Source organism: Lygodium microphyllum, chromosome 13 (assembly GCF_053477565.2).
Source record: "Lygodium microphyllum isolate KBCC chromosome 13, Lygodium_microphyllum_v1.1.10, whole genome shotgun sequence".
NCBI lineage: Eukaryota > Viridiplantae > Streptophyta > Polypodiopsida > Schizaeales > Lygodiaceae > Lygodium > Lygodium microphyllum.
Window position 1 is genome coordinate 122,117,811 of NC_141147.1, and position 26,518 is coordinate 122,144,328.

At 44.5% G+C, this 26,518-nt stretch overlaps 1 protein-coding gene and 1 pseudogene across 3 annotated transcripts in view; one reads left to right on the top strand and one right to left on the bottom strand.

Moving 5' to 3' along the window:
* Positions 1 to 26,518, bottom strand: part of EMB2458 (FtsH extracellular protease family) — a 166,235-nt gene that overhangs the window by 123,712 nt on the left and 16,005 nt on the right. For all 3 annotated transcript variants that reach the window (XM_087691687.1, XM_087691686.1, XM_087691685.1), the window contains exon 3: positions 5,420 to 5,620. In XM_087691687.1, coding sequence (XP_087547813.1) covers positions 5,420 to 5,620 — 201 coding nt within the window. The remainder of the gene's footprint in view (positions 1 to 5,419; positions 5,621 to 26,518) is intronic.
* On the top strand, positions 21,221 to 24,781 carry LOC148027150 (uncharacterized; annotated as a pseudogene).

The window sequence follows — 26,518 nt, forward strand, 5'->3', positions numbered from 1 at the left end:
AAGAGTGCCTATGACGATCAACTGCTTTTTTTAGTAAGCTGAAAGATGATTTTTCATTACTTTGAAAATAGCACAAGTAGATACAACAAGGACAGATTTTGGCACACAAAGAGAAGAAGATCAAGGATAAGGGTTGCAAAAGATACTTGGTGAAGTTTCAGAATTATTCACCAATAGATGCCAAATGGATGGAGGAGAATGACTTGGTAGACCATCCTCAGTTGTTGAAGTTTTACCTTGATGCTTTCCAGTTAGAGCCGATTTAGTTCGGCCTCAGTCAGGTTTAGCAAAGCAGAGGTCCAAAGTAATACCTGATGCTTGTGAGGGAGCTAGCATCTCCGCTCCTCCAGTTATGGACACCTCTCGTATGTAGTGGATCTCGAATGTATTCAGCATGCATCCAAGGTAATACGCTGACAGTATATTTTCCATGAGGTCACTACTTAGTGTACTAGTCACTGTGAGATGTATGCAAATGAGTATGAGTTTCACCCGGGCACTAGAATTATACTTTTGCATCAGCTTATGATCAATTTAGCATGAATTTTATCTCAATTTTGAGAGAAATTCTGATCAAATTCAACTTAGTTTTTTGTCAGCTTGAGAACCATTTATGGTCACTTTTTGGATCAGTTTTGCATTGATTGCTGGTCAATTTTTGCAATGATTTTGTGATCAATTTCGGGTCACATTTGCAACAATTTGTGATCAGTTCTCAAATCAGCAAGTGATCAGTTTGTGATCAGATTATGCTCAATTTTAAATGGTTTACACCTCATTCCATAGACAACAGTATATGTTATGATACCATTCATGTTTTAGCCATCGTTCATGCTTGGTTATGCTATGCTATGGTTTGGTTTTGCCAGATGAGTTGAGCTCATGAGAAATGGACATGTCACATGATAATCCAGCAATGTTTTTGAGATTCTTTGTGAGTCTTATGTTATGTTATGTTGGCTGGTAATTTTCAGCATATGTTGGGCATATGGAATGGTTGAACAGTAGTGTGTAATGTTGTGTTGACTATGATGCCCTATCCAAAATTCTAGTGTAGTACTTTGCTTTTCATGCATTTGGCAGTGCAATCAAGGACGATCACAAGGATTTCAAGGGGGAGCGCTGTCATTAGGACATGTATTTTTGAAACCTCACTTAACATGTGGATTAATTTTTAATCACAAGATTAAGTAAATGTTGCACATGTGAGCTGTAATTCCGGTTAGAGTAAATTTTACGAGCCTGGGACCCAAGAAAATCATGGGATGTCAAAGGCAAAAGTTGCTATAAGTTATGCCGTACAGGTACTTGGTGGTATCTGGTGCCAATTGTTAGCCTAAATCATTCATCTGGCCATAAGTGTCAGTTGGTGACACTAGAGAAGCGGCGTTTAATGGTACCTAACGCCAATTTGATAGTCAAAGATGGCACAAAGACACTCAAGAATGGAAGTTGCTTAGCCAATTTAATTTAGCTTATCATATTTTTTTCAAAGCACTGAAATAATTATTAGATTAATTTTCAGTATTTAAATATTGAAAATTAATATTTAATTATGGCTAATGCTAGAAAAACCATTTGAGAAGGCTATCACTTGTCAAAAATGCCCATGCAAAACTGAAAAACGTCTTTAAAGGTTGGAGAGAGACATTTTTAGTGTATTCAACCTACAAGAGAAAGGAAGGAGATGTTGCTAGTCTGATTTGCAACCATTGGAGAATCTTTTGAGGCAATCAAGGGCTGTATAAGACCAATCAACAACAAGTGACAGCATCTACAGGCTGTTGAGACAGGGCAGCAACAATAAATGACTAATTTTCTTCAGTTCTTTGCATCTATAAGCTATCGTGGCACGGCAGCAACTGCATTGGATTGATTTTTAGTCATTCTTTGCGACAAAACTCTGAATTTTCTCTCTACGGCTTTCTCTCTCATCTCCTAGCCATTTCATAGCCTTGCTCCGAAGATCTCAGCATTTGGACCCTTGGAGGCTAAGAAATTGCAGATTTTTCTCTTGTAAATCCTAATCTACAACAGAAATTAGGATTTAGCAGCAGCCTCGAGAAGCGTACCAAAAATTAGAAGCTCCAAGACTTGGATTCAATAGGGCTGAATGTGAATTGCAACTAAATTCAGGTGGAGGACTAGCCAGCCATTGAATTTGGGACATTTCTATCGTCTATGAAGTGGGTGAAGGCCAATTAAGTGCCCAAATCAAGGTGCAAATCAAATTGAAAACTTGCTCGTCACTTTGGACAACAAGGGGAGTTTGCATTGCGAAGGGGATTGGGAGAATCCCATTGTAAATCAACTTTTTCTTCAACAAGGCTAAAGAAATACCGAAAGAGGCGCCAATTTTGGGGCCAATCGGATGTGCGTTGTCCAAGATCGGTAGGTAAATTTGTATTTTCAAAATTGCATTTATTGTTTGCTGTTGTAATTAAGTTGTAATCAAGGATTTACCACCCATCCACGGAAGGAAGGCTGGCTACAGAAACTGCCAAGAAAGAAGAGAATGGAAGAAGCAATCTGCACTCTGAATGAAAGCTGAATACAAGGTGGGTCAGTCCCTGCACGCAGCCCAAGGCATCAATGAGAGCACCAGATCAAGCTAATGACAAAAGGAGCACTAGAAGATAGAGGACAATCCCTGAATGTCAAAGTGTGCTGAAACCTGAAAAGCAAACTGCCCAAACAACTAGGGGGACAGCTATAAATAGCCGAAAATGCCAAAAACCAGCCAACCGGCAACATGCCATGCATTAAATGATGTTCCCCTAGTTGACTGGAGGTAAACCTCAGCAAGTGTGAACACACCTAAAACCAACGGAAAAAGAAATCCATGCTCTAAATAGAGCTGCCTCCTCCATCAAAACACATGACAGAGTGTCATTGCTCCTAACGTCCCCGTTTGATTCAGACTAAGACTCACAAGCAGGAGATTGTTGTGCAAGACACGCGTGACTAGTAACACATATAGACAAGAAGTAAGCTGAAATTATAGGTCCAAATAAATACAATTTCACCCAAAGCTGGTGGCAAGCAATAAGATGCTCACGTCAATGATTGGAGGCTGAAATTTCCCCAAAAAGAGTGGACAGCAGCAAGGGTTGGCAAACATCACTCAACAAATATGCCCAAAGATGCAATTTGTCTTCAATGTCAAGGGAATCAGCAAGAACAAGCCTGAAAAGATGTCTTCAATAGTGATACTCAAGTCCTAGGTGACTAGGGGTAATAATTGTCTTTAGTGACAATTTAAACACACTAACAAGCCCAAGACATGGAATAAAGGTCATCAATGAGAAGTCCAAGAAGCCCATGAGATGGCCTACAAGCATCTCGATATTGTTATGAGAAAAATACATCTTTATTCTGTTCACCTCGGTTCCACAAACAGCCCAACAAAAAGTGCCCTCTACGTATGCAAATGCATTGAGGATTCACTGATCTTGATTCTTTAGTGGATGACATGCTTACCATGGACCATATGAGCTCAAAATTGTAGCATTTAATGCTGAATTATGACAAGTCTTTGACATTACAGATCTTAGTCATTTTGCACCATTATTTGAGTATTCTCAATTTGCACAAGTTGAGGGGGGCAATCTGATGCGACAAGCCAAGTAAATTAGAGAAACTTTGTGACATTTTCTGATGGAGGATTGCTAATCAACCTCTACTCCAGTAGAAACAGGTTTCAAGTTCTCTGTTGAGAATGCAGGAGAACCATGTGATGTCACTCTATAACAGCAGGCTGTAAGATGCTTAATATATCTATGCCATACTAGATTAAATCTACAATATGCACTATCCTCGTTGAGCAGATTTACGCATGGCCCTTACAATAAGCATTGGTAAACAGTCAAATATCTTTTTCGATACATCAAAGGCAATCAAGTATTGGGACTTTTTCATCTTCAAGGGCCTTGTCCACACTCGCATGCTTTTACAGATCATAATTGGGTGGTGTCCACTAATGGCAAATGGTTTATGCTTGGAGCTTCATGTATCTCTTGACCTTACCAAGAAACCAACATCGGTGGCCACTGCTAGCTGTAAGGCTGAATATAGGGCAGTAGTTGTAGCTACCTTGGAATGTGTATGGCTCAAACACCTATTAGTCAATCTATGTGTGGAGCAGTTATCACCAATACCCAGTTACAAGAACTGGTGAGATTGACTTTGTCAATGTGCCTACACAAGACAATGTAGCAGATATGTTCGAAAAAGATCTTTCACAAGAAAAGTTTGAAGCCTTATGTAACGCTTTAGTCTTACTCTCTTTTGGGGACTAACCCGTTGACCTCGTATCCTATTCACACTGCTCATTTCAAGGGTGCTACATTTAGGTGTTCCTCTTGTAGTAGTTCCAGTTTGAGTGAGCTCAAACACGCATGCGATTTTGCTTTTCATTCACTCACACTAATCTAATACAAGCTATCATTCCAGCTATCTCTGCTCTGTCTGTCTGTGTTATTGCTTCACAGTGTGCACTGCATGCATGTTCTCACTTTCCACTCAATCAACAACTAGCACTCAACAAGATGAAGTTTTGTTGAATGGAAAGGAGGAGAAACAAACCCAGCACCATAATATTTCTTTAGGTCTGGTCTTGCCTCCATGAAACAAACCTGCAATCCATCTTTTGTATAGAGACAGCCAGAAGTAGGGACTGATTGTGGTAGCACTTTTTTGAAATGATAAAATGATAAACAGGTGTTGTTTCTCGTTTTGTGAATTGTCTAAAGAGCTTTCAACAATTTTTCACTGTAATCAGCCTCTGTCCCTACACTTCCCATCTTAATAGCTTAGAAATCTGTATGTTTGGATCTCTCCCTCTCTCTCTCTCTCACGTCTGAGTAGTCTACAGTTCACAGTTGAACAGCCTGTCTGTACACATCTGAATCCATAAAAGCTACTATCTTCTTCAATATTATGAATCATGATACACCATCCTTAGCTATATAAAATCCCAAATCTATCTGCTGCCTAATGCTGTGAAGAAAAGTTAATGAAGTTTGCTTTGTCTGACTAGCTCATGAATTCTTACACATCATGCTTCTTTATCCTTGGAAAGGGATAGATATATTGGTCTGCCTAATTTGTCTTGTGGGTAAAAGTCATCTCTATCTTGGGCCTCTCCATGGAAATTTTATTGAAGGAAAACCTAACTCTGCACAGCCAATACAAGTTGCACTTTTCCAGTGAGACTGGTCATCCCCACAAAAATCAGGATCAGCAGCTGCATGCTCAAGTCCACTGAAAGAACATGAATTTGTACATTTACTAGCAAATTTGCATCCATTCTTAAATCTCTTCACATGAAAAATACACTGCATTTGTTCAAACATCATGTGAAACCACAGCTTTAACCTACACTCACAAAAGCAGAGACACAAGGGCCTACAGTACATACCTGAAGGTCAACATAAAAGATCCTGTCATCTCCTTTCAACTTGAACAACATAAGCCGCCTATCATGACGTATTCGGGCACTTGCAACAAGCTCCTTTCGCACAGCATATCCAAGAGCTTCAGATGCCATTTCCCACCTTTTTTGTTTTTCATTATACCAAGTCCCAGCCATGACCCTGTCTCTGTATGAAAGTATACGCTCCTGCAGCACAAGTAAGTCATTCTTGTCATTTAGTACTAAGAAACAACTTCCTAACCTCCTCCAACCTGACAGCTCATTTTAGCATGCTGCTTATCACGTTGCAATGCCCCATGCAAGGCATTTCAGAGAGTCCTGCAATCAAGTTCTTAGCCTAATACTTAGAACCTGGCTTTACCTTCCAATATTTATTTCTTTACATACTCCAACAAAAGCACTCTACTTGGTCTCATACACACCCCCCTCCTCCCCCCCCCCCCCCCCCCCACATCTTTCTTTTTTTTTTTTTCGTGAAGATAATTGAATTAAGTAGTAAATATTTACATCAGACCATCAGGTCAGCATTCTCTTTGTGTATCTCTTACTTTCTGTTACATCAGACCATCAGGTCATCCAAGAAACTCTCTCTCACACACACACACACTCTCACTCTCTCAGAACAACCTATTACATGAACAGTACTATCAGATCACATAGAAGGAGTAGTTGGAGTGGAGCGAACAATCGCCATCCAGGGAGCAGTAATATCCAGAAGAACCAGGTCCGCTGACATCATAGAGGAGATTTGCCATAAGACTATTCCTCGCACACGGGCCACATGCCCATGGATGCCCGATGCTGAATCAAAAATAAAGGCATTGCGAGTACGCCATATATGCCACAGGGCTGTCCATCTGAGGAAATGAAATAGGCAGGAACAATCTGAACTTAAAGAGGGCATAGAGGACATATCTCCCATAATCCACGAACGAACTGATAGGCGGTGCTGAGTCACTGAAAACCAGACACAGGAAATGAAATTCCAGATCTGTCGCACAACAGGGCAGGAGACAAAGAGGTGAAGCAATGTCTCATCACACGTAGTGCAGAAAACACAACGCCCAGCAGAGATCTTTAGGGCGAGGAGCACTTCACCCGTTGGAAGTCCCCCCAATGAGCAGCCGCCACATGAACACTTTTCCCTGATACGAGACCTTAGACTTCCAAAGCTGGATAAATCTTTCCTGCCACTTCTTATTACTGTCCTTACGATGCCATAATCTATTCACTTTCCCCATGACCCATTTCTTGGCTTCCACCATCTGATGATATATCTCATCAGCTGACCTTTTCCCAAAATCATCAGAAGCACAAACATCCAGTCACGCCAAGGATCTAGTGGCTGTAATACAGGCAAAGGAAAAAACCTCTGAAGACTGTCATGTATAGATGACCAAATATCCCCGTATCCACACGGCACCCGAAAGTACTGACGAATACACCTAAAGGAATAAAGACGGGCCTACCCAAGAATAACACCATCACTGACTATCTTCAACCCCAACCTAGCCATCCGATTGAACTTGTCACGCTGCAAATCTTTTTGTGGCCAATCAAATAACCTTGAGCAAGCCAGTATTTCTCCTTGTAGCGAATTTTCATCTTTACGAATATCCGGGGGACGCCAAAGTGCAAAACGAAGCATCTCCTGCCAGGAAGCTATCAAATGAGAAAGAAGAAAAGACCGGGAGACCTTTAAAGGCCTCATAGAGTTAAGAACATACCACCAGGAAGCATGAATAACCGTGCTACCATGAGAGATGCCCGTTTTTTAGAATTTAGCAATGTCTAACCAAGGATGACACCGAGTACATAGACTCTATAACAAGGAAAGCCTCAAAGCGGCCATATGCAAATTGGCATCCAAAAAAGCTGCACCCCCCATCCTTTTCGGAGTGGTCACATGTTGCCAGGAGATCCATACCTGTCCCAAAGGATTGCCTTTCTTTTTCCAAAGCATAAATCTAATGGGCTGAACCATATCCAAAATGGACTTCTTTGTCCAAGGAAGAGGTGGCAGAAAGAATGAGATCATACTGATCATTATACATTGAGCCACTTTTAGTCTAACATGTAGTGGCCAACTCTGGGATTTCCAGTACATGAACCTGTCATGAATTCGAGAGGCCATCCAATCCAACAAGGCTCGAGGAGCAACCTCCACACCAATAGGGTATCCTAAGTGTCTGGTTATATTGCCCCTTGTGATCGTAATTACATTCCAGCCCAAGGCCTGCAGATCATTCTCCGTACAGGAGAGAATGATAGATTTTTGAGTATTAATGTGAAGACCCGATGCCAAAGCAAAAAGGTTCCAGGCCACCATTGCCCGATTAACATTAATACCATCCGCCTTAAGGAACATAAAAGAATCATCTGCCAAAGATTGACCCACAAGCTGGTCACCGCCAAGAAGAGTTAAGCCAACTATCTCACCTTGAGCTGCCAACTTATCCAATAATGAGAGCATGGGGTGAGTAACCAAAGCAAGCAGCAAAGGGCTAAGAGGACAACCTTGCCGAAGAGACCAGGATAAGGCAATTTCCTCAGTAATCCCTCCATTAAGAGCAATATGGGCCACAATACCCTGACTGATAGTATCCACTAGAGAAATCATACGGGGCCCAAAACCCATTGTAGACATTAATTGCCGCAAGAAAGACCAGCTAACATGATCAAAAGCCTTCTCAATATCCAGTTGAAGCATAACAACTTGTTGGCTACATGCTTTGGCAAAGTCAATTCCAAGCTAAACATTTAAAATGTTGTGCATAATATTCCGACCTTTAATATAGCCGTATTGCCGTGGATGAATGAGGAGCGGAAAAACTTTTTGCAATCTGTTGGCAATAATTTTAGAGAAGATTTTATATAACGATCCCATAACAAAAATGGGTCTCCATTGTTTCAAAGAGGTCGGAGAGGGAACCTTGGGCAACAATCTGATAACAGCTTTCTTCCAATCCATAGACATCATACCAGAGTTCCACACCTACTGACACAAGCGTGTTAATGGGCCCTTAAGCTGTTGCACATGGGCTGAAAACAGCTCATTAGGAAGCCCATCCCAACCTGGACTTTTCCTTCTAGGCAAGTGAGACAACATCTCTTCCACTTCATCTTCAAAAATATCAGCCTCCATTAGATTCACCCATTTTGGTTTGGCCTGATTACTAATCAGGTCACAAATATATGTTCGAGCCGAGAGAACAGCATCGGAAAGAATCACTTGCGGACCCAACAAGGCCCTGTAAAAGTCAACAGTCATTTGAATAATGGAAGCAAGATCAGTCACCATATCACCCTGACCATCTTTTAAGCGCACAATATTTTCCCGAGCATATTTCTGATGCAGACGAGCAAAAAACTGATGAGTTTGACAGTTGTTGTCATGTAAAGCTTCAGCTCTGGCCAACAGTTTATTTTTTGCATATTCCTCTTCCTAAAGAGATTGGACCCTGCCTTTCAGCCATTCAATGCATGTGAGCAAGTCATTGTTAGAGTCCCCAATTTGACGCAGAGACAAGGATTGAGCATGCTGCAATTCAGCTCGAAACAAGAAAGCATGCTCAATACCATATTGAGCATGCTTAACACTCACACATTATCCTTGAAAACTGCCCATGCTTCCATCCCTATAGAGAGGACCCTGGAGCTAAAAGAGGCTATCAGTTGCTGAACACCTTCCAAAACTGATTGTGCTACAAAAAAGATTGATTAAACCGAAGAGGGAGGTGGGCAAGGAGAGCCTTAAATGCATGAACAGGTCTGTGGCTCATTTCCAAGACCAAAGGGTAATTATCTGACAAAACATGTTGTTTTTCCACGCGCATATCGATGATTGCAGGAAGAAAAGAGTCACTTTGACAGATGTATATCCTATTCTATCAGGCCCAAGTGTTTGGATGCTAACAAGAACGATAAGTGTATCCAACTTGTGATGGATACATCCAGGACCACATGTCCTGTTTAAAAGATGCCGCTGCAAGAGCATCCCAAGCCTGTCGCTTAGGACCATCCATAACCAAATGCGGAGAGGTCGATTGCTCTACAAAAACACATGCATTAAAGTCCCCCATAACAAAGTCTAGACGAGCCATAGCAAGGCAGTGCAGGTCTTCCCAAAGCTGACGACGTTCCCTTACATTAGAAGGAGCATACACGCCTACCATCCACAAAACCTCACCCTCAAAAATTATTTCGAGAATCAAAAATCGGCCATGTGAGTCTTGAGAGACCAACGATGGTTGTAGGGAGGATTTGATAGCCAACATAACTCCCGATCTGTGCGAAGGATGACCACTAAAGAAAACTGCATAATCCTTATATACATATGAAGATCCATCCAAAGCATATTGTTTATGCTCCACAGCACAAAAAACATCCCATTTTCCAGCTAGCACCACTTTCCACAACTGATACTGTTTTCTGCCTGAAGAAATGCCTTTCACATTCCACACAGCAATTTTCATGATGAATCACAATAGAAAAGAACTGCTGAACTGCCGCTTTTCCTTTCCCTTTTACATCAATAGCTTTGGCAGCCTGGAATCTCTCCATTTCACCTCGAATAACATCAACAAGATCTGCCTTCTGCATACCGGCAATGGAAGCACAAGAAGAGAAGTGTTGCTGCTGGGAGCGGAAACCATCCCAAGGAGGCACAAGCCTCCCACGCGCATCGAATCGCAAGGCAAAATCAGAAGGCCTTTTATCTTCTACTACCGAAGTACGCGAAGATTGGGGTTTCATATAAAACCCCTTTATTCTACGTTGAAAGGTTTGAGTAATAGGGGGCGGCGAAAGATGGGCAGGAATGGGGCGAGAATCCTGTCTTGCATTACGACGAACCACAGTAACCCAAGAATCCTCCTGAAGAGGCAAATTCCACCCATCCGCATGCAAAGCACGCTCCCCACCACCCTGGGAAACGACCTTCTGGCCATCATCTCGGCCTTGTTGGGAAAGCTGCTCATGATCAGCAACAAGCTTTTGAAACATCTCCTGAGGGAGATGGTCTTGCATTTCCATATCTAGGTCCATGGGGCATTGCCCTACCTGCATATTTTTGTTGCATTCCGAGATGAAATGGCCTAACTGGACACATCGGAAACAGTGTCCTGCAAAAGTACCCCATTTCAGCTCATACACCAATGTTTGTGACCCTAGAACCTCAAATCGAATCTTCGTCGGGCGGGGTTTCCCTGTATTCCAAAGCATACATGCCCTATTCCGATTGCGGGAAGCTAGCCGAGGTTCTACCAAAACCTCCCTAATGGATCTCAAAACCAGAGGGAGGAGTCTCCAAAGATGGGCAAGGAGATCCACCACCTCGATCCAAATAGGGCATGCTTGTCTCAGCACCTCTTGAAACTCAGCCATAGGTCTCCAAGGGACCACATGAACTAATTGCCCATCCATAAACAAAGGAATGCGTTGCATAATAAAAGCCCGTACTTCTACAGAACGAAAAAGAACCTCAAAGAGCCCCTTCGGGCCATCATATATCTCTTCCACCAAGGGGACCTGCATACACCCCGAAACATCTTCGGAGCACTCTTCAAAACTAGCAAGCATAGACTGTAGCCAAGCACAAATTCGGGTGATCAAAGGAATCCTTCCAATGAAATAAACTATGGCTCCCCTCTCATGGAAAGCAGCTATCTGTTGTAAAACCAGGTCGGTTCCCATGACTGCAACTACTTGTTCCCCATCCGGTAATGCATTAGCTTTATCCTCATTACAATGGACATAATCTGACATAAGATGATTGAGAGAGGCCAGCATAAAGTGTAAAGAACCATCGGGCTATGAACAGGAAACATGAACCTCTGGCTAGGACGAATTCAGGCCCAAGACCGGTTCTTCAACCGACATTCTACGGCGTTTGCCCATCTCTTCGCTTTTCTGCAATGGCCCGAGTTCATCAGCCGAGGAATCACCATTTGGATCGACGAAGTCTTTGTCATTCCCTTGCCCAATCTGCTGATCAAGAAAGGCCATATCGATGCCATTGGATTCCTGCAAATTCGCCATTATAGAAGTAGATGGTGATCACCAGACATGTCACTGTACACTAACAGGCTGTCCCCCACCAGATCTGGGCTGGGAGTGACTTCTGCAAGCCCTGTGTGGAAACACTCTGCGCAAGAATAGTAAGTGCAAAAGGAGTTCTCTCTCCTTCAATCGTTCACGCAAACGCCACAAGAAGAAGGGATGCCAAATCTGCAGGTCGAGCAGAAGAGAGTATGTACAAGGAACGCAAGAGCAGGTCAATTTACAGGGCTTTTAACAGGGCGGGTCGGCGTGACCGACTGCGTATCAGAAAAGGGCGGAGGACCAAGCAGACTACGCGTGACCCTCCTCAGACAGCGACGTTGTTGATCTGAGGCGCAAGCCTACGGAGAAACAGGGGATGCAGAGCTGCAGGATGAATAGGGTTTACCCGTTTAACGACAGGCACAAGACGATGGCACTGGGGCAGATCCGATTAATACCGATGAAGCAGCAGCGCGAAAGGTCGCCAAGCTGAGATGTCGAGGCAGGGCTTGATGTTCACGTCAGGGCGATAGAACAAACCCCACACTCGCCTGAGGGGAGATCTCCCGCAGCGCACAGGGCAGAAGCTCGTCACTAGGTCACGGGGGGCCAGATCTGCCATCACTTCGCATCGCCATCTCTCTCTCTCTCTCTCTCTCTCTCTCTCTCTCTCTCTCTCTCTCTCTCGTAAAAGGTAATTGTATTAATTACGAAAAAAATGTACAAGTTTACATGAATACAAGATACACAATGGCTCTAAGCCATCACGTGCAATCTCTCTGGCTCTCTAAAGCCCTAAAACTCCAAAAGAGTTACAAAAAGTCATGGCAATGACATAGAGAAATTTGCCATATGCCAGGGAAGCAAGTCCTCCCGAGGAAGTAACTCAGAGTGCCGAATGAGATCTATCTGCCAATGCAAAAGGCCTTTAAGCCTAGCAATATGTCCTGAACATTGTAGGCTGAATCAAAAAGAAAAGCATTCCGAATGGTCCAATTCTGCCAACAGCCCCAGTATCTAAGAAAGTGAAACAAGATCTTCATCTGTGACGGAGCCGGTGTGGGGTATTTGGGCCGCGCAAAAGCCAGCCAAAAGGACTTAGCGAGAACCCAACCACTGCTCTCCAAATTGCCGACAAGAGTGACCAGATTTTCTTAGCAAGAGGGCAAGAAATAAATCGATGACGGGCCGATTCCACACTGGTGGTGCAAAAGAAGCAATTGCCATTGGAGATTCGACGCTTGGAAAGGGCTGAAGCAAGAGGAAGACCACCGATCATCACCCTCCAAAGAAAGACCTTGCATTTGAAAGGTGTCTTGTTCAGCCAGCCCTCCATCACAGTTCCCTTCCACCAAGATCGAGATTTACGCAATCCCCATACAGTATTGGCTTTAGTAACCAGCCATTGATGATCTATAATCAACAGATGATACACCTGGTTAGCTGAGGCCTTTTCTAAATTCAGGCGACCTGCAAGGTTCCAGTCCTGCCAGGGACGATCCGAAGCAAGGGCAGGAAAGGGCTGTCTTGCTCTGAAGCACCATTAGAAGTTGTCCCCATAAATCACGATATCCACAAGGGATCCTGAAACGCCTTCTGGCTGTACGAAACGATATCAAGACATTCCGACTAGCAAGGGTGGCATCTGCAACTGAAGTCAAGCCCAAACGTGCCATACGATTAAATTTTGGTCTAAGCTCATGTTTGCCTTCCCAAGAAAGTAATCACGAGGCTGCCAACAGTTCCTCTTGAAAAGAATTAGCAGCTAATCGATCCCTGGCTGGATACCATTGAGCCTTCTGGAGAACCACTTTCTAGGAACATACCAAGTGAGCAAGCAGGGATGATGAAGGACTAGAAAACCGAGAGTCTACATTAAGCATATGCCACCAGGAGCTCTGAATTTGAGTATTACCATGCACAAGCCCGTGATTCTCAAGAAAATAACAGGCTATCAAGACCCAAGGGTGATGATCCAAGCACATGGCATGAAAAAGAGACCAACGGAGTGCCAGCATATGAGTTTCGGCATCCAAAATAGCCCCACCACCCATGCATTTGGGGGTACATGCATGCGACCAAGAGATCCATGAAATACCTGCATGTAAGGAGTCCTTCCATAACATGAATCGAATGCACTGAGTAAGAGCATTCAATGTAGTAGTAGTCCAAGGCAGCAATGGCAAGAAATATGTGAGCATTGGCAATATAATTGTCTGAGCCACTTTGAGGCGAACATGGAAAGGCCAAGCCTGTGACTTCCAATACAGAAACTTAGCTGTCAGTTTCTGCAAAATCCACTCTAGTAGTTGCTTCGGCCGAACATCAACACCCAAAGGGTACCCAAGATGCCTGACAATGGAACCACGGGGAACAACCATTCCCTGCCAATCCAGTGACTGCAAATCTGACTCCGTGCAACTGAGAATGGCTGATTTCAAAGCATTGATACGAAGACCAGAAGCCTGCCCAAAGAGAGTCCAAACATCTAATGCTTTGCGAAGATTATCCTTATCCGCACGCAAAATCATAAAGCTGTCATCAACCAGGGATTGACTAATGAAGTGCTGTCCAAAAGGAAGAGACAATCCAGGCAACTGAGTAGAAGCTGCCATATGAGATAACATTGAAAGCACCGGATGAGTCGCAAGGGCAAAAAAGAGAGGACTCAAAGGGCAACCCTGTCTCACAGAGCGTGCAAGGACAAAAGGCTCGATAAAACCACCATTCAGCATAACTCGGGAAGAAGCCGCAACACTAATGATGTAAATCAAACGAGCCATCCGAGTACCAAAGCCCATAGTAGACATAAGGTCTGCAATGAAGGACCAGTCTAAATAATCAAACGCCTTTTCCAGGTCCAGTTGAATCAATACCACCTCCTGATCAGAGTGCCTCGCATAGTCAATAGCCAGTTGCACATTCAAGACATTATGCAAAATGTTTCGGCCCTTAATAAAACAATATTGAAGAGGATGCACAATGGCAAGAAGATGCTTATGGAGCCGATTCACCATTACTTTGGAAAAGATTTTATACAAAGAACCCATCAAGGAAATTGGTTGCCAATGTGTCAACATCGACGGCGAAGGAAGTTTTGGAAGCAGTTTGATAAGTCCTTTCCATGAGGAAGGCATGAACCCCGTTTCCCAAACCTGCTGAAACATAGCCATCAATGATTTCACCAAACTGGTAGCAAAGACCTCAAAGAATTCATTGGTGAGACCATCCCAACCGAGACTTTTATCCTTGGGCAAATGTAACAAAACATCCATAACCTCTGCCTCAGAGATATTTGTCTCCCAAGTAGTTTGCATGTCGTGTGGAACCTGATTGCAGACCAAATCATAGAAGACTGAGCGAGCATGAGAAGTTTGGTCCGAAGATGGAGTAGTAGAACCAAGAAGGTCTAGAAAATAATTCCTACACATACGATAGTCTGCGGATCAGTGACCAGTAGAGAACGAACCAAAACCAGTAATTCCTCCGCGGCGTGACAACGCCGCCGACAAAGAGAGGCATGATGGATCCCATACTGCCATGCAACCCGCTGCACATTAGAGAGCAATCGTTCAAAAGAAGCATTGCCCTCAGACGGGAAGTCCAATAAAAATCTATCAATCAATTGCTGCATATAACCCTGAAAGACTGAATGCTTCAAATAAGACGAGTTGAAACGCACAGGGAGTCTATCCAGAAATTGCTTAAAAGGTGCAGTGGGTTGTATAAGCATTTCAAGCTATAGAGGAAAATGGTCCGACAGGGCGTATTGCTGCAACACTTTCATTTCCAGGATCTCAGGGAGAAAAGCATCATCCTGCATGATGTACATGCGGTCCAACCGCGACCATGTAGATGTATACTGCACAGAATGAAAAGTAAATCCTATAGAAGAAGGGTGTAGCTATGACCAGAGATCTTGCTGAAGTGCAGGAAGAGCAAATACATTCCACACACGGCTTTCCGGAGTATCCATCACCGAATGCTCTGATGTGGACTGTGAATGATTAACACACATTAAAATCCCCCATCAAGAAACCCCGTCTGCCAAGTGACAAGGAGGTCTTCAAAGTATTCCAAAGATCCCGATGGGATAAAGGGTCATTTGGAGCATAGAGCCCAAGTAACCATAAGATCTCTCCTTCAAATAAAACTTCAATCACCACAAAATGACCATGTACATCATTTTTTATAAGAACAGGTTGATATTTCTCATGGACAATCATAAGCACAACAGAATAATGCATGGCATGAGTCCCTGCATAAAACAAGCGAAAGCCATGGCAATCCACAACTTTTCCTGCTTCGTCGTGACTCTTGTGCTCAACAGCACACAAGACATCCCACTGATTCTTATGCAATAAACTCCACATGGCATGCTGCTTATTGCGAGAACAAATGCCTCTCACATTCCACGTGGCTATCTTCATGTATATTCAAAAAGAAGATCAAGAACGAGGCAACACTTGCCTCGATTTAATCTTCTCTGCAAGAATGTCAAGGACTCCCTCATCCAAGAAATCAGCCAACACGGCAAAAGAGTTCCGACGGGCAAATTTAGAGGTAGACGGTATATCCACTGACTTGAAGATGGAGCGGGGATAACGCCGATCCCATGGGGTAATCACATTACCTCTAGCATCGAAAGCCAACTTAGCAGGTGGCCCCTTCGGACCATCCGAATATACTTTCCTCGTGGGCGGATTGCGAGGAACAGAAGAAACCTTAGCATGAGAAGGGGGCTCTAACGACAACATGTCTTTCCTACGCGTATAAGTACGCAAGGAATCTTGAGAAGCATTAGGCACAGTATCCGCCATGCTAGCGTTAAACCTTTTATCTTTTTTGACACGTACATCCATCCAATCATTACCATGGGAATCCAAGCCTGAAACATGTTGTTTGCCTTTATCCAAAACTTTAGATGCCTGGGTCGCATCCTGCGACGGAGCATCAAGCACCATATCTTCCCTGGGAGGCAAAAACATGCTCCGCATTTGAAGTCTGTTGCTTTTTTGGACATTCAGCCATAAAATGCCCCAATTTACCACACGAAAAACAATGGCCTGCAAAGTTACCCCATTTCAGTCGAAAGTGCAAAGGATGCATGCCAAAGCAGTTAAGACGTAACCAAGCAGGCCTTTTCCGAGCCGTGTCCCATAACATACACAAACGGTTACGATTCGTAGCCCTTAGGCTCGGGGGGACCAAAACAGTGCCCACAATGGCCATGACATCCTTTAACAGTGGCCAATAGACAGCCGGACAGTTTTCCACCTCAACCCACACCGGGCATTCATATTGAAGCAAGCGCTGAAAATCTGCCATTAGGCGCCATGGCACAATATGGACCAAACGGCGATCAAAGAACAGTGGCAGTTTAGACAGCAGATCAGCACGGTGCTTCTCGGATTTCAACAGCACCTCACAAAAGCCTCAAGGCCCTACAAAAATCTCTTCAACACACTCTCCTTGTAGTAGACTATGCAGCCACTGGCGAATATGAGCAAGCACTGGAATCCTGTCAGTGAAGAAGAGTATAACAGCGCGTTCATAAAATACCGAGAAGAAGCGCAGGACATTTTTCGGGTCCACGGTAGCTTCCAGAACATCTTCAATTCCAGAGTCGAAAAACGCTTCATGATTATGTTGAACATAATCACCAAGCAGGGTGTTGGCAAACTCCAACAAATGCTCCCAATCAACATCCCGAGAATCCACAGAATCAAAAGCAGCGTGCGCATAAGAACGTTCTTGATGATCCATTGTCTCTTCCAAAGTATGCTTGGTGTGTTTGCCCGCAGGCTGGAAGTCAGGACCAGGGGGCATCTCCTCCGTACACGGAACCATATCCTCTGGTTCCTTTGTATAAAAATCCGGACCAAGGGCTGCCACCATTTGGTCAAGAAAGGCCATATCCAAACCAACCATATTGTATCACCACTTGTGCAGGATGGATGCTGCACGAAAAGCTCCCAGAAGCCAGAAACAGCACAGGCCTCTCTCTGTCACAACTCTATAGAAACAGAATTTGTATCCTTTTTCATTAATTTGTCTATATAATGATTTATTAAATTTGTTTTCTTTGCACTAATTAGATATAAAGAAAAGTGCATTAGAGCTGGCCACTGATGAGTGGTCACAAGTTATGGTGAACCCACGCGGTGGGTTAGAGAAAAGATAGTTCACACTTCCACCTATATGGCCCGATTGGGCGCTTGTGACTAGAACTCACGCATATCAGGATTAGACTCGCACACAGAAAGGATTGATGCCTTGAAGTGTGGGCTAGATCCGCCAGAACAGACAGTTACAATCAACAAGATGGCATGATCATGAAGTGCTTGTACAATGTGCATGTGTGGGCTGAAAGCTTGAAATGCACATTTCTTTGCATAGGAAAGTCACATGAAAACTCTGATACCACTGTAAACGCCCCAAACAACGTAGTATGCTTAACAATTATGATTTTCGCTTGTTTTCGAGATTTAATATAAAAGAGAATGAACACTTAAGCTGAAAATAAAAATTACTCACAAAATTACAGCCATGAAAATGTAAAAGTAATGGAGACAAGATAAAATGTCATTTCCTTGCAATTAGCTAAAGAGCTTGGATTAAAGAATGAAAAGATGGACACTCCGGCAGAAGTCCGCCAAGCTTTAAATGCCGATGAAGGTGACACAGTGAAGACTGTGACACCCTACATTGGCAAGCTCAAGTTTCAAATTCAAGGCTACAGTGACAAAGATACCTTCTGTATCGGAGACCTTGATGGTTGCGATGTGATTCTTGGCATGCCCTGGAATCATAGAGTAGATTCAACCATCTTCTCTCACAAAAGTAAGGTAGAACTCACCAACAAAGGCAAGAAGTACGAGATCCAAGCTGGAGTTTTTGGAGACACCATACCTACGAGCGACTTCAGCTCTTGGAAAAGTATAAAGATTGTTTTTCGGAACATTCAAGATGTGCATTGATTATCGAGCCCTCAACAAAATCAATGTGAAAAATCGGTTTCCTATTCCCAGAATTGACGACATTTTGGATCGTCTAGGAGGCTCAAAGGTTTTCAGCCGCATTGATCTAAAGAGTGGTTATCATCAAATTAGGGTAATACCACAAGATGTACACAAAACTGCTTTCCGCACTTCATACGGTCTTTACGAATTCTTGGTGGTTCCTTTCGGATTAACCAATGCAACAGCCACCTTTAATCAAATGATGGGTTGAAGATGGGCAACCCCCAATCTTGTCTCCATTACTTTTACATTTTCATGGCTGTAATTTTGTGAGTAATTTTCATTTTCAGCTTAAGTGTTCATCCTCTTTTATATTAAATCTCGAAAACAAGCGAAAATCATAATTGTTAAGCATACTACGTTGTTCGGGGCGTTTACACTCTCGCTCTCTGTTTCTCTCACTGTGTGTCTGCTGTGTCACAGATCTCTGACTGCTGTCATAGAAATCTGCACACCTCTCTCTCTCTCTCTCTCTCTCTCTCTCTCTCTCTCTCTGTGTGTACAGGAGCAGATCAGCTCTCTGATCTGTGCAGGGTTGCAGTCGCGTGCTGCCAGGTGATGCCTCTCTTTCTCTGACTCGACACAGCAAACTTCACAAGGCAGACACCCACGGACAGCAGGCGCAGCAAGCAGTGCTCTCAGCACTGTGCCATCTCCTTCCAGGGCTCGCGAAAGGACAAAGCGCAGCTCCTCTCTGCGCTGTACGTCAAAGGCACCTCATAGGCCCGCAAGTATACAGTGCGCCATGGACAGCATCGCGTTTGACGAAAGGCGACTCTGATCGAAACTCTAAAACGCACAAAGAAGCAAGCAAGAGCAGGCTGCGGCTAACAAAAGGGCTGCTTTTACATGTCTAGAGACTTCAGGGGAGCGCGGGAACGCGTTTGTGTTAATTCGACCGTAAAGACGTGAAAATGGAGGCACGTGCAAAGAGAGGAGGAGAAGCATGGCGAGGGGAGGGAAGGTGATGCTATTCCTGCTGCTGCGGGACCCCAGAGAGACCCTAGTTGCCGGCAAGGGGGAGCAGGGGAGGCCTGGCGATGGCGGACGGCGAGATCGATCTCCCAGCCTCTCTCTCTCTTTTCGTAAAAGATAATTGTATTAATTACGAAAAAAGGTACAAGTTTACATGATTACAAGATACACGATGGCTCTAAGCCATTGTGTGTAAAATCTCAGCACTAAACAACAAAAGAGTTACAAAAGTCATGGCAAAGACGCAGAGGAAATTGCCATATGCCAGGGAAGTAAGTCCTCCCGAGGGAGTAAGTCAGAGTGCCGAATGAGATCTATCTGCCAATGCAAGAGACCTTTAAGCCTCGCAACATGTCCCGGTACATTAGAGGCCGAATCAAAAACAAAGGCATTCCGAGTGGTCCAATTGTGCCAGCATCCCCAGTATCTAGGAAAGTGAAACAAGATCTTCATATGCGATTGTGCCAGTGTGGGGTATTTTGGCCATACAAAAACCCAATCAAAAGGGGGGCTTAGCGAGAAACCAACCACTACTCGCCAAACCACTGACAAGAGTGACTATATATTCTTTGCGAGAGGGCAAGAAATAAATCGATGACGGGCCGATTCCACAGTAGTGGTGCAAAAGAAACAATTGCTGTTAGAGATTCTACACTTGGAAAGGGCTGAAGCAAGAGGAAGACCACCAATCATGACCCTCCAAAGAAAGACCTTGCATTTGAAAGGTGTCTTGTTCAACCAGCCCTCCATCACAGTTGTCTTCCACCATGACCGAGATTTCCGCAATCCCCATACAGTATTAGCTTTAGTAAAGCAAGGGCAGGAAAGGGTTGCCTGCTCTGGAGCACTAACAAAAGCTGTTCCCATAAATCACGGTATCCACGAGGGATTCTGAAAAGCCTCCTGGCTGTACGAAATGATATCAAGACATTACGACTGGCAAGGGTGGCATCTGCAACAACTGAAGTCAAGCCCAAACGTGCCATGCAGTTAAATTTTGGTCTGAGCTCATGTTTGCCTTCCCAAGAAAGTAATCGAGAGGCTGCCAACAATTCCAATTGAAAAGAATTAATATGTAAGCGGTCCTCTGCTGGATGCCAACACGCCTTCTGAAGAACCAATTTCCAGGAGCAGACCTCTCTCTCTCTCTCTCTCTCAAGAAAGACACGTATGTCTCCGCTTGGAGAGTGGGCAAGAAAAGCACATAAAGGGAGAGCTCAAAAGAGCATGCACTCATTCTCCGCTTCCCCACCATGGAGGCTAAGAGAGACTTCCTAGCTCAACACCATACATTGAAGGGGACCGGTGTGTTTTTGGGTGACGATCTCACACCAACCCAACTAGCTCACATGAGGGATTAAGGCAGCCAAGGAGGAGGGCAAACTCGCCTTCTACATAGGAGGGAGAGTGGTAGTCATGGAGAGTGGGCAAGAAAAACACAGAAAGGGAGAGCTCAAAAGAGCATGCACTCATTCTCTGCTTTCCCACCATGGAGGCTAGGAGAGACTTCCTAGCTCAAAGCCATACATTGAAGGGGACCGATGTGTTTTTGGGTGACGATCTCACACCAACCCAACTAGCCCACATGAGGGAGTGCATGCCAAAAATTAAGGCAGCCAAGGAGGGCAAACTCGCCTTCTACAAAGGAGGGAGAGTGGTAGTCATGGAGAGGCACCACAAATGACGGTGTGAGACCTATGGGACCAACCTTGCAGTGGCAATCTCGAATTGTAATGGAGCCCTCCGATTGGATGTGGGAGCTTTTGAGGAGACATTCAGAGGGAGAGATATAGTGTTCTACTCAAAGACACATCAAGGGCCACATACTACACTTCCACGAGTGACAGGCTATAGGTGGGAGTCAGCTTGCAGGAAGAAGACACGCACAGACCACAATAATCGCGGGTCGGGAGGAGTGGCAGTGTTAATCAGGGAGGAGCTACAGCAGATGATCCAAGTAGTCCGCAGAGATGAGCAAGCCAAATACATGTGGATGAGAGTGTGTGGTGAGGAACACACTTTGTATGTTGCTATATGCTATTTCCCCCATATGACGTCCCGATACGCCCCACCCAAGAGGCAATCACCATATGTGGCTTTGGATGAGGATATTTGGGAGTTCTCGAAGGAGGGAGAGGTTATCTTTCTAGGAGACTTTAATGCCAGGATAGCCTCCCATCAAGTGTCTTTCTTTGATGCATCTGAGGAGATGCTACAGGAGCAGGATGTGTCAGAGCTACAGCTAGAGAGGACATCTCAGAATATGGGGGAAGTCACCGAATATGGAAGATACCTTGTGGAGATGGGCACAGCACACATGTTGGCCATTCTCAATGGCCTAGCTAGATATCCCCTATCCGGCGCCTTCACATGTTATCCTCGACACGGTGCCAGCACAGTAGACTATGTTCTTGCCCCACCGACGCTGATATCTCACATCCATGACCTCTCAGTATCCCCACGCCTTCTCGGAGTTGCAATGGATCATGCCTACCTATCATTCACCATCGACCTCCAATTCACTGACATGCAAACCCATCGTGCAGCTCACCGACACCCGAGATACCTCTTTTCCAGAGAGACAAAGGATACCTATGAGGCGGAGATCCTTAGATTGTTACATGATGCAGACCCCGACGTTCCATTACAGGAGCTGACTCAACAGCTCAGTGAGGCCCTACACATCACTGCAAGTGTAGCCTTCCCACACCCACGACCCACACAGAGAGCCTCCACCAGGGGGACACCTCGGAACAAGTGGTATGATGATGAGTGCCGTGAGACCAAAGCACGGCTACAGAGAGAGATAGCACTGGGGTCCACTACCCACAGACAAGCACACATACTATTTAGACGCCTCACACAATGGAAGAAGAGAAGATTCTTGGCCCAACTGGAGCGAGACCTATATCAGTTATCCTTGAGCTAGGACTCTAGAGAGGCTTGGAGGCTTTTCAGAGAACATTGCCCGACCACACCTATTACATCCATCGTTGTATGGGAAGAGTATGCAGCTAGTCTCTATACTATGGAGGGTCAACCACCTCTTCCTGACCCACTTGAGCCTTGTCAAGAGACCACCACTTTCTTCACAGAAAGTAGGGTCCGAGAGGCCATCGACAAACTTAGCAGAGAAAAGGCACAAGATCATGATGGACTAGTAGTTGAGCACTTGATCCATGCCAGAGATTTGGTGGCAGGATTCCTAGCTTACATGTTTAACAGAGCCATGTGTGAAGGCCTACCAGAAAGCTGGAGCACGAACACTATTGTGCCTATCCTCAAGTCAGGGGACCCTACTCTACCCAGTAACTATCAAACTATCATGGTTGGGCATACATTGGCTAAGTTATATGCTTCCATCCTTCAGTATGAGTTAAGCAGGTGGGCATAGATGTGGGGTCTTAGAGCACAGGGATAGGCTCGCTTTAGGAGAGGCTTCTCCACATTGGATCACATCCTCACACTCAGAGCTATTATTAAGGAGGGAAGGGTCCATGGCCGACGGACCTACTACTGCTTTGTGGACTTCCGCAAAGCCTTTGACATAGTACCAAGAGACACGCTGATACATAGATTACATGCCATGGGAGTACCGAAAGAGCTCAGTTGGGGTATTTTGGCACTGTATGAGAGAGTTGTGGGCAAAGTTCGGACACCTAAGGGCCTTTCGGCACCTATTTACTCCACCATTGGGGTGAAGTAGGGATGCCCCCTCTCTCCGACATTATTTGGCACGTACATTGATGGGATTGCTGATTACATTTAACATGAAGGAGATAGAGAAGCTCCACTAGCTGGCACTTGGATACCTCTCCTATTGTATGTAGATGACATTGTATTGATAGCTAACTCTCCAGAGGGTCTACAGAGACACTTGGATGCATTACACTCCTATACTTTGGACAGTGGGTTTTCAGTGAACCTTGGTAAAACCAAGGTGATAGTATTTAATACTACACCACAGTGGGTCAATAGATCAGCACCTAAATTCACATATGGATCTAAGGAGCTAGAGTATGTGGATTCTTATACATACCTAGGAGTCTTATTCACAGGGCCCACCTTTTCTATGCGAGAGGCAATAGACACTAGACTGACTCGCGGATACACAGCACTAGGTGGTTTGGAGAGGATGTGCTCACAGGTGCAATTCCAAGAACCCCACACCGAGTTATGGCTCTTTGATACACTGGTCACATCCACACTACTTTATGGAGTACAGATATGGGGGCCCAATCTTGACCACCATAGCAGATCAAGGCGCACTTATGACGGATGGAGGTCGATGGAGAAACCCCTAGTGTCCATGATATCCAAGATGATCAGATGTAAGGCCTCAATGCCACATGAGATCATCAGAGCCAAGCTAGCAGCTACACCGATTGTGGTAGAGACCCTCCCCCGATCGGTCACATACATACATAGCCTATGGGACTTACCCAGACACAGGTATGCACAGTTGGCCCTAGAGTCCTCCAAGCAGCTTGCCAGAGAGGGTGATACTTCATGTTGGTATGTACAGATGTCGGCCTGGTTTGAGCTGCATGGCTTTAGCATGGAAAAGTTACCCCCTTTCCAGTACTCCCTTGATGCACCATCTCTTGATCTGAGCAGGTTAGAGATTCGCAAGATCATCAGAATGGATCTTACCCAGTTGGATATCAGGCGGACATGGTTGATGCCAGGGCAGGAGCTAGGAACAAAGATGGCTTTCTACTGCGAGCATTTCCTTCATACTACAGATGATGGATTTATCGCTCGCCCAAGATACATGGACACCCACCTTTCCCATGGGATCAGATGTACTATTGGCCAGTTGCGCACCTCCTCACATCAACTAGAGATTGAGACTGGAATATATAGATCCATCCCATCAGAGGAGTGCATATGCCAAATATGCCAATTAGACCCAGAGACAGAGGAGTATTACATCTGCCACTGCCCAGCGTATTATGAGGTCCGTGGTCGTTTCCACTGTCTCTTTAGAGACGGATTAAGAACACTATACAGAATCATGGATTTTACCGATCAGCAATGCCTTGCCCTCTTTCTTCTTGAGATACGACGGCTTCCTCACATGCGCCTCAAGAGTACAGCTGCTCCAAGACATCGAGACCCTCCACAGAGGCAGCTCACAGACTTCTTTGCAAAGGAGACTCAAAAGACTTCAATACAGTTACAACCACAATCCACACAAGAGCCTCTCTCACCACCACAGTCCCCACACAAACAAGGAGTACTAATTGATCAAGCCGTTCAGCTTAGCTGATCCAGACATCCAAGGCCTCAACACAGACACCGATGACACCTTCATATGCGGATACAGGGGATTATTGCTAGGGCTAGAGCTAGGCCCTCCATACTCACATGAGATTGTACCATTTGGAGCTCATTGTTACTAGATAGAGCTCTATGTTTTACAAATAGCCATAGTTAGTTTCCTTTCTTATTTTGCTTTGTGCTACATATTTTGCCCAGACAGTGGTACCATCATACACATGATTATAACTCATAATCTCATAGATCATTTTGGCCTTTTGTAGACGTTAATATATCATTTCATTTCATCTCTCTCTCTCTCTCTCTCTCTCTCTCTCTCTCTCTCTCTCTCTCTCCGTGAAGATAATTGTATCAAGAAGGAAATATTTACAATAGATGATCAGGTCAGCATAGAGCTAATAGACATAAACTCTCTCTCACCGGAAATATTTACACCAGGCCTGCAGGCTCTCAGAACAACCTATTACATGAACAGTACTAATAAATCACACAGAAGGAACGGCTAGAGTAGACTGAACAATCGCCAGTCAGGGAGTAGCAATATCCGAAGGACGAAGTCAGGTGACATCATAGAAGAGATTTGCCATAACACTAATACACGCACACGGGCCACATGCCCATGGATGCCTAATGCTGAATCAAAAATAAAGGCATTGCGAGTACGCCATATATGCCATAGGGCTGTCCATATTAGGAAATGGAATAGGCAGGAACAATTTGAATGCAAAGAAGGCATAGAGGACATATTTCCCATAATCCACGAACGATTTGGTATGCAGTGCTGAGTTACCAATGACCACACTTGGGAAATGAAATTCCAGATTTGTAGCGCAACACTACAAGAGATAAAGTGGTGAAGCAATGTCTCATCACATGTAGTGCAGAAAACACAACCACCTGCAGAGATCTTTTGGGCATGGAGCACTTCTCCCGTTGGAAGACCCCCAATGAGCAACCTCCACATGAACACTTTACCCTAATATGGAATCTTAGACTTCCAAAGCTGGATAAATCTTTCCCGCCACTTCTTTTTGCTATCCCTAAGATGCCATAACTTATTAACTTTCCCCATGACCCATCTCTTCGCGTCCACCATCTGATGATATATCTAATTGGCTGACCTTTTCTCAAAATCATTAGAAAGCACAAACATCCAGTCACCCCATGGATCCAATGGCTGTAACGCAAGCAAAAGAGAGAATCTCCGAAGACTATCCTGTATGGACGACCAAATGTCACTATATCCACAAGGCATCCTAAAGTACTGGCAAATACACCTGAAAGAATAAAGACGGACTGCCCAGGACTCTCTTCAACCCCAACCTAGCCATCTGATTAAACTTGTCTCATTGCAAATCTTTTTGTGGCCAATCCAACCACCTTGAGGAAGCCAGTACTTATCCTTGAGGAAGCCAGTACTTCTCCTTGCAGCGAATTTTCCTCCTTACGAATATCTGGAGGACGCCAAACTGCAAAACAAAGCATCTCCTGCCAGGAAGCAATCAAATGAGAAAGGAGAAAAGACTGGGAGACCTTGATAGGCCTCGTAGAATTAAGCGCATGCCACCAAGAAGCATGAATAACCGTGCTACCATGTGAGATACCAGTCTTTTCAATGAAGAATTTAGCAATATCTGACCAAGGATGACACTGTATACATAGACTCTACAAAAGGGATAGCCTCAAAGCGGCCATATGCAAATTAACATCCAACAAAGTGTTAGAGTGCAGCGGTGCGGAAGCGTAAGACTGAAAGAGAGAG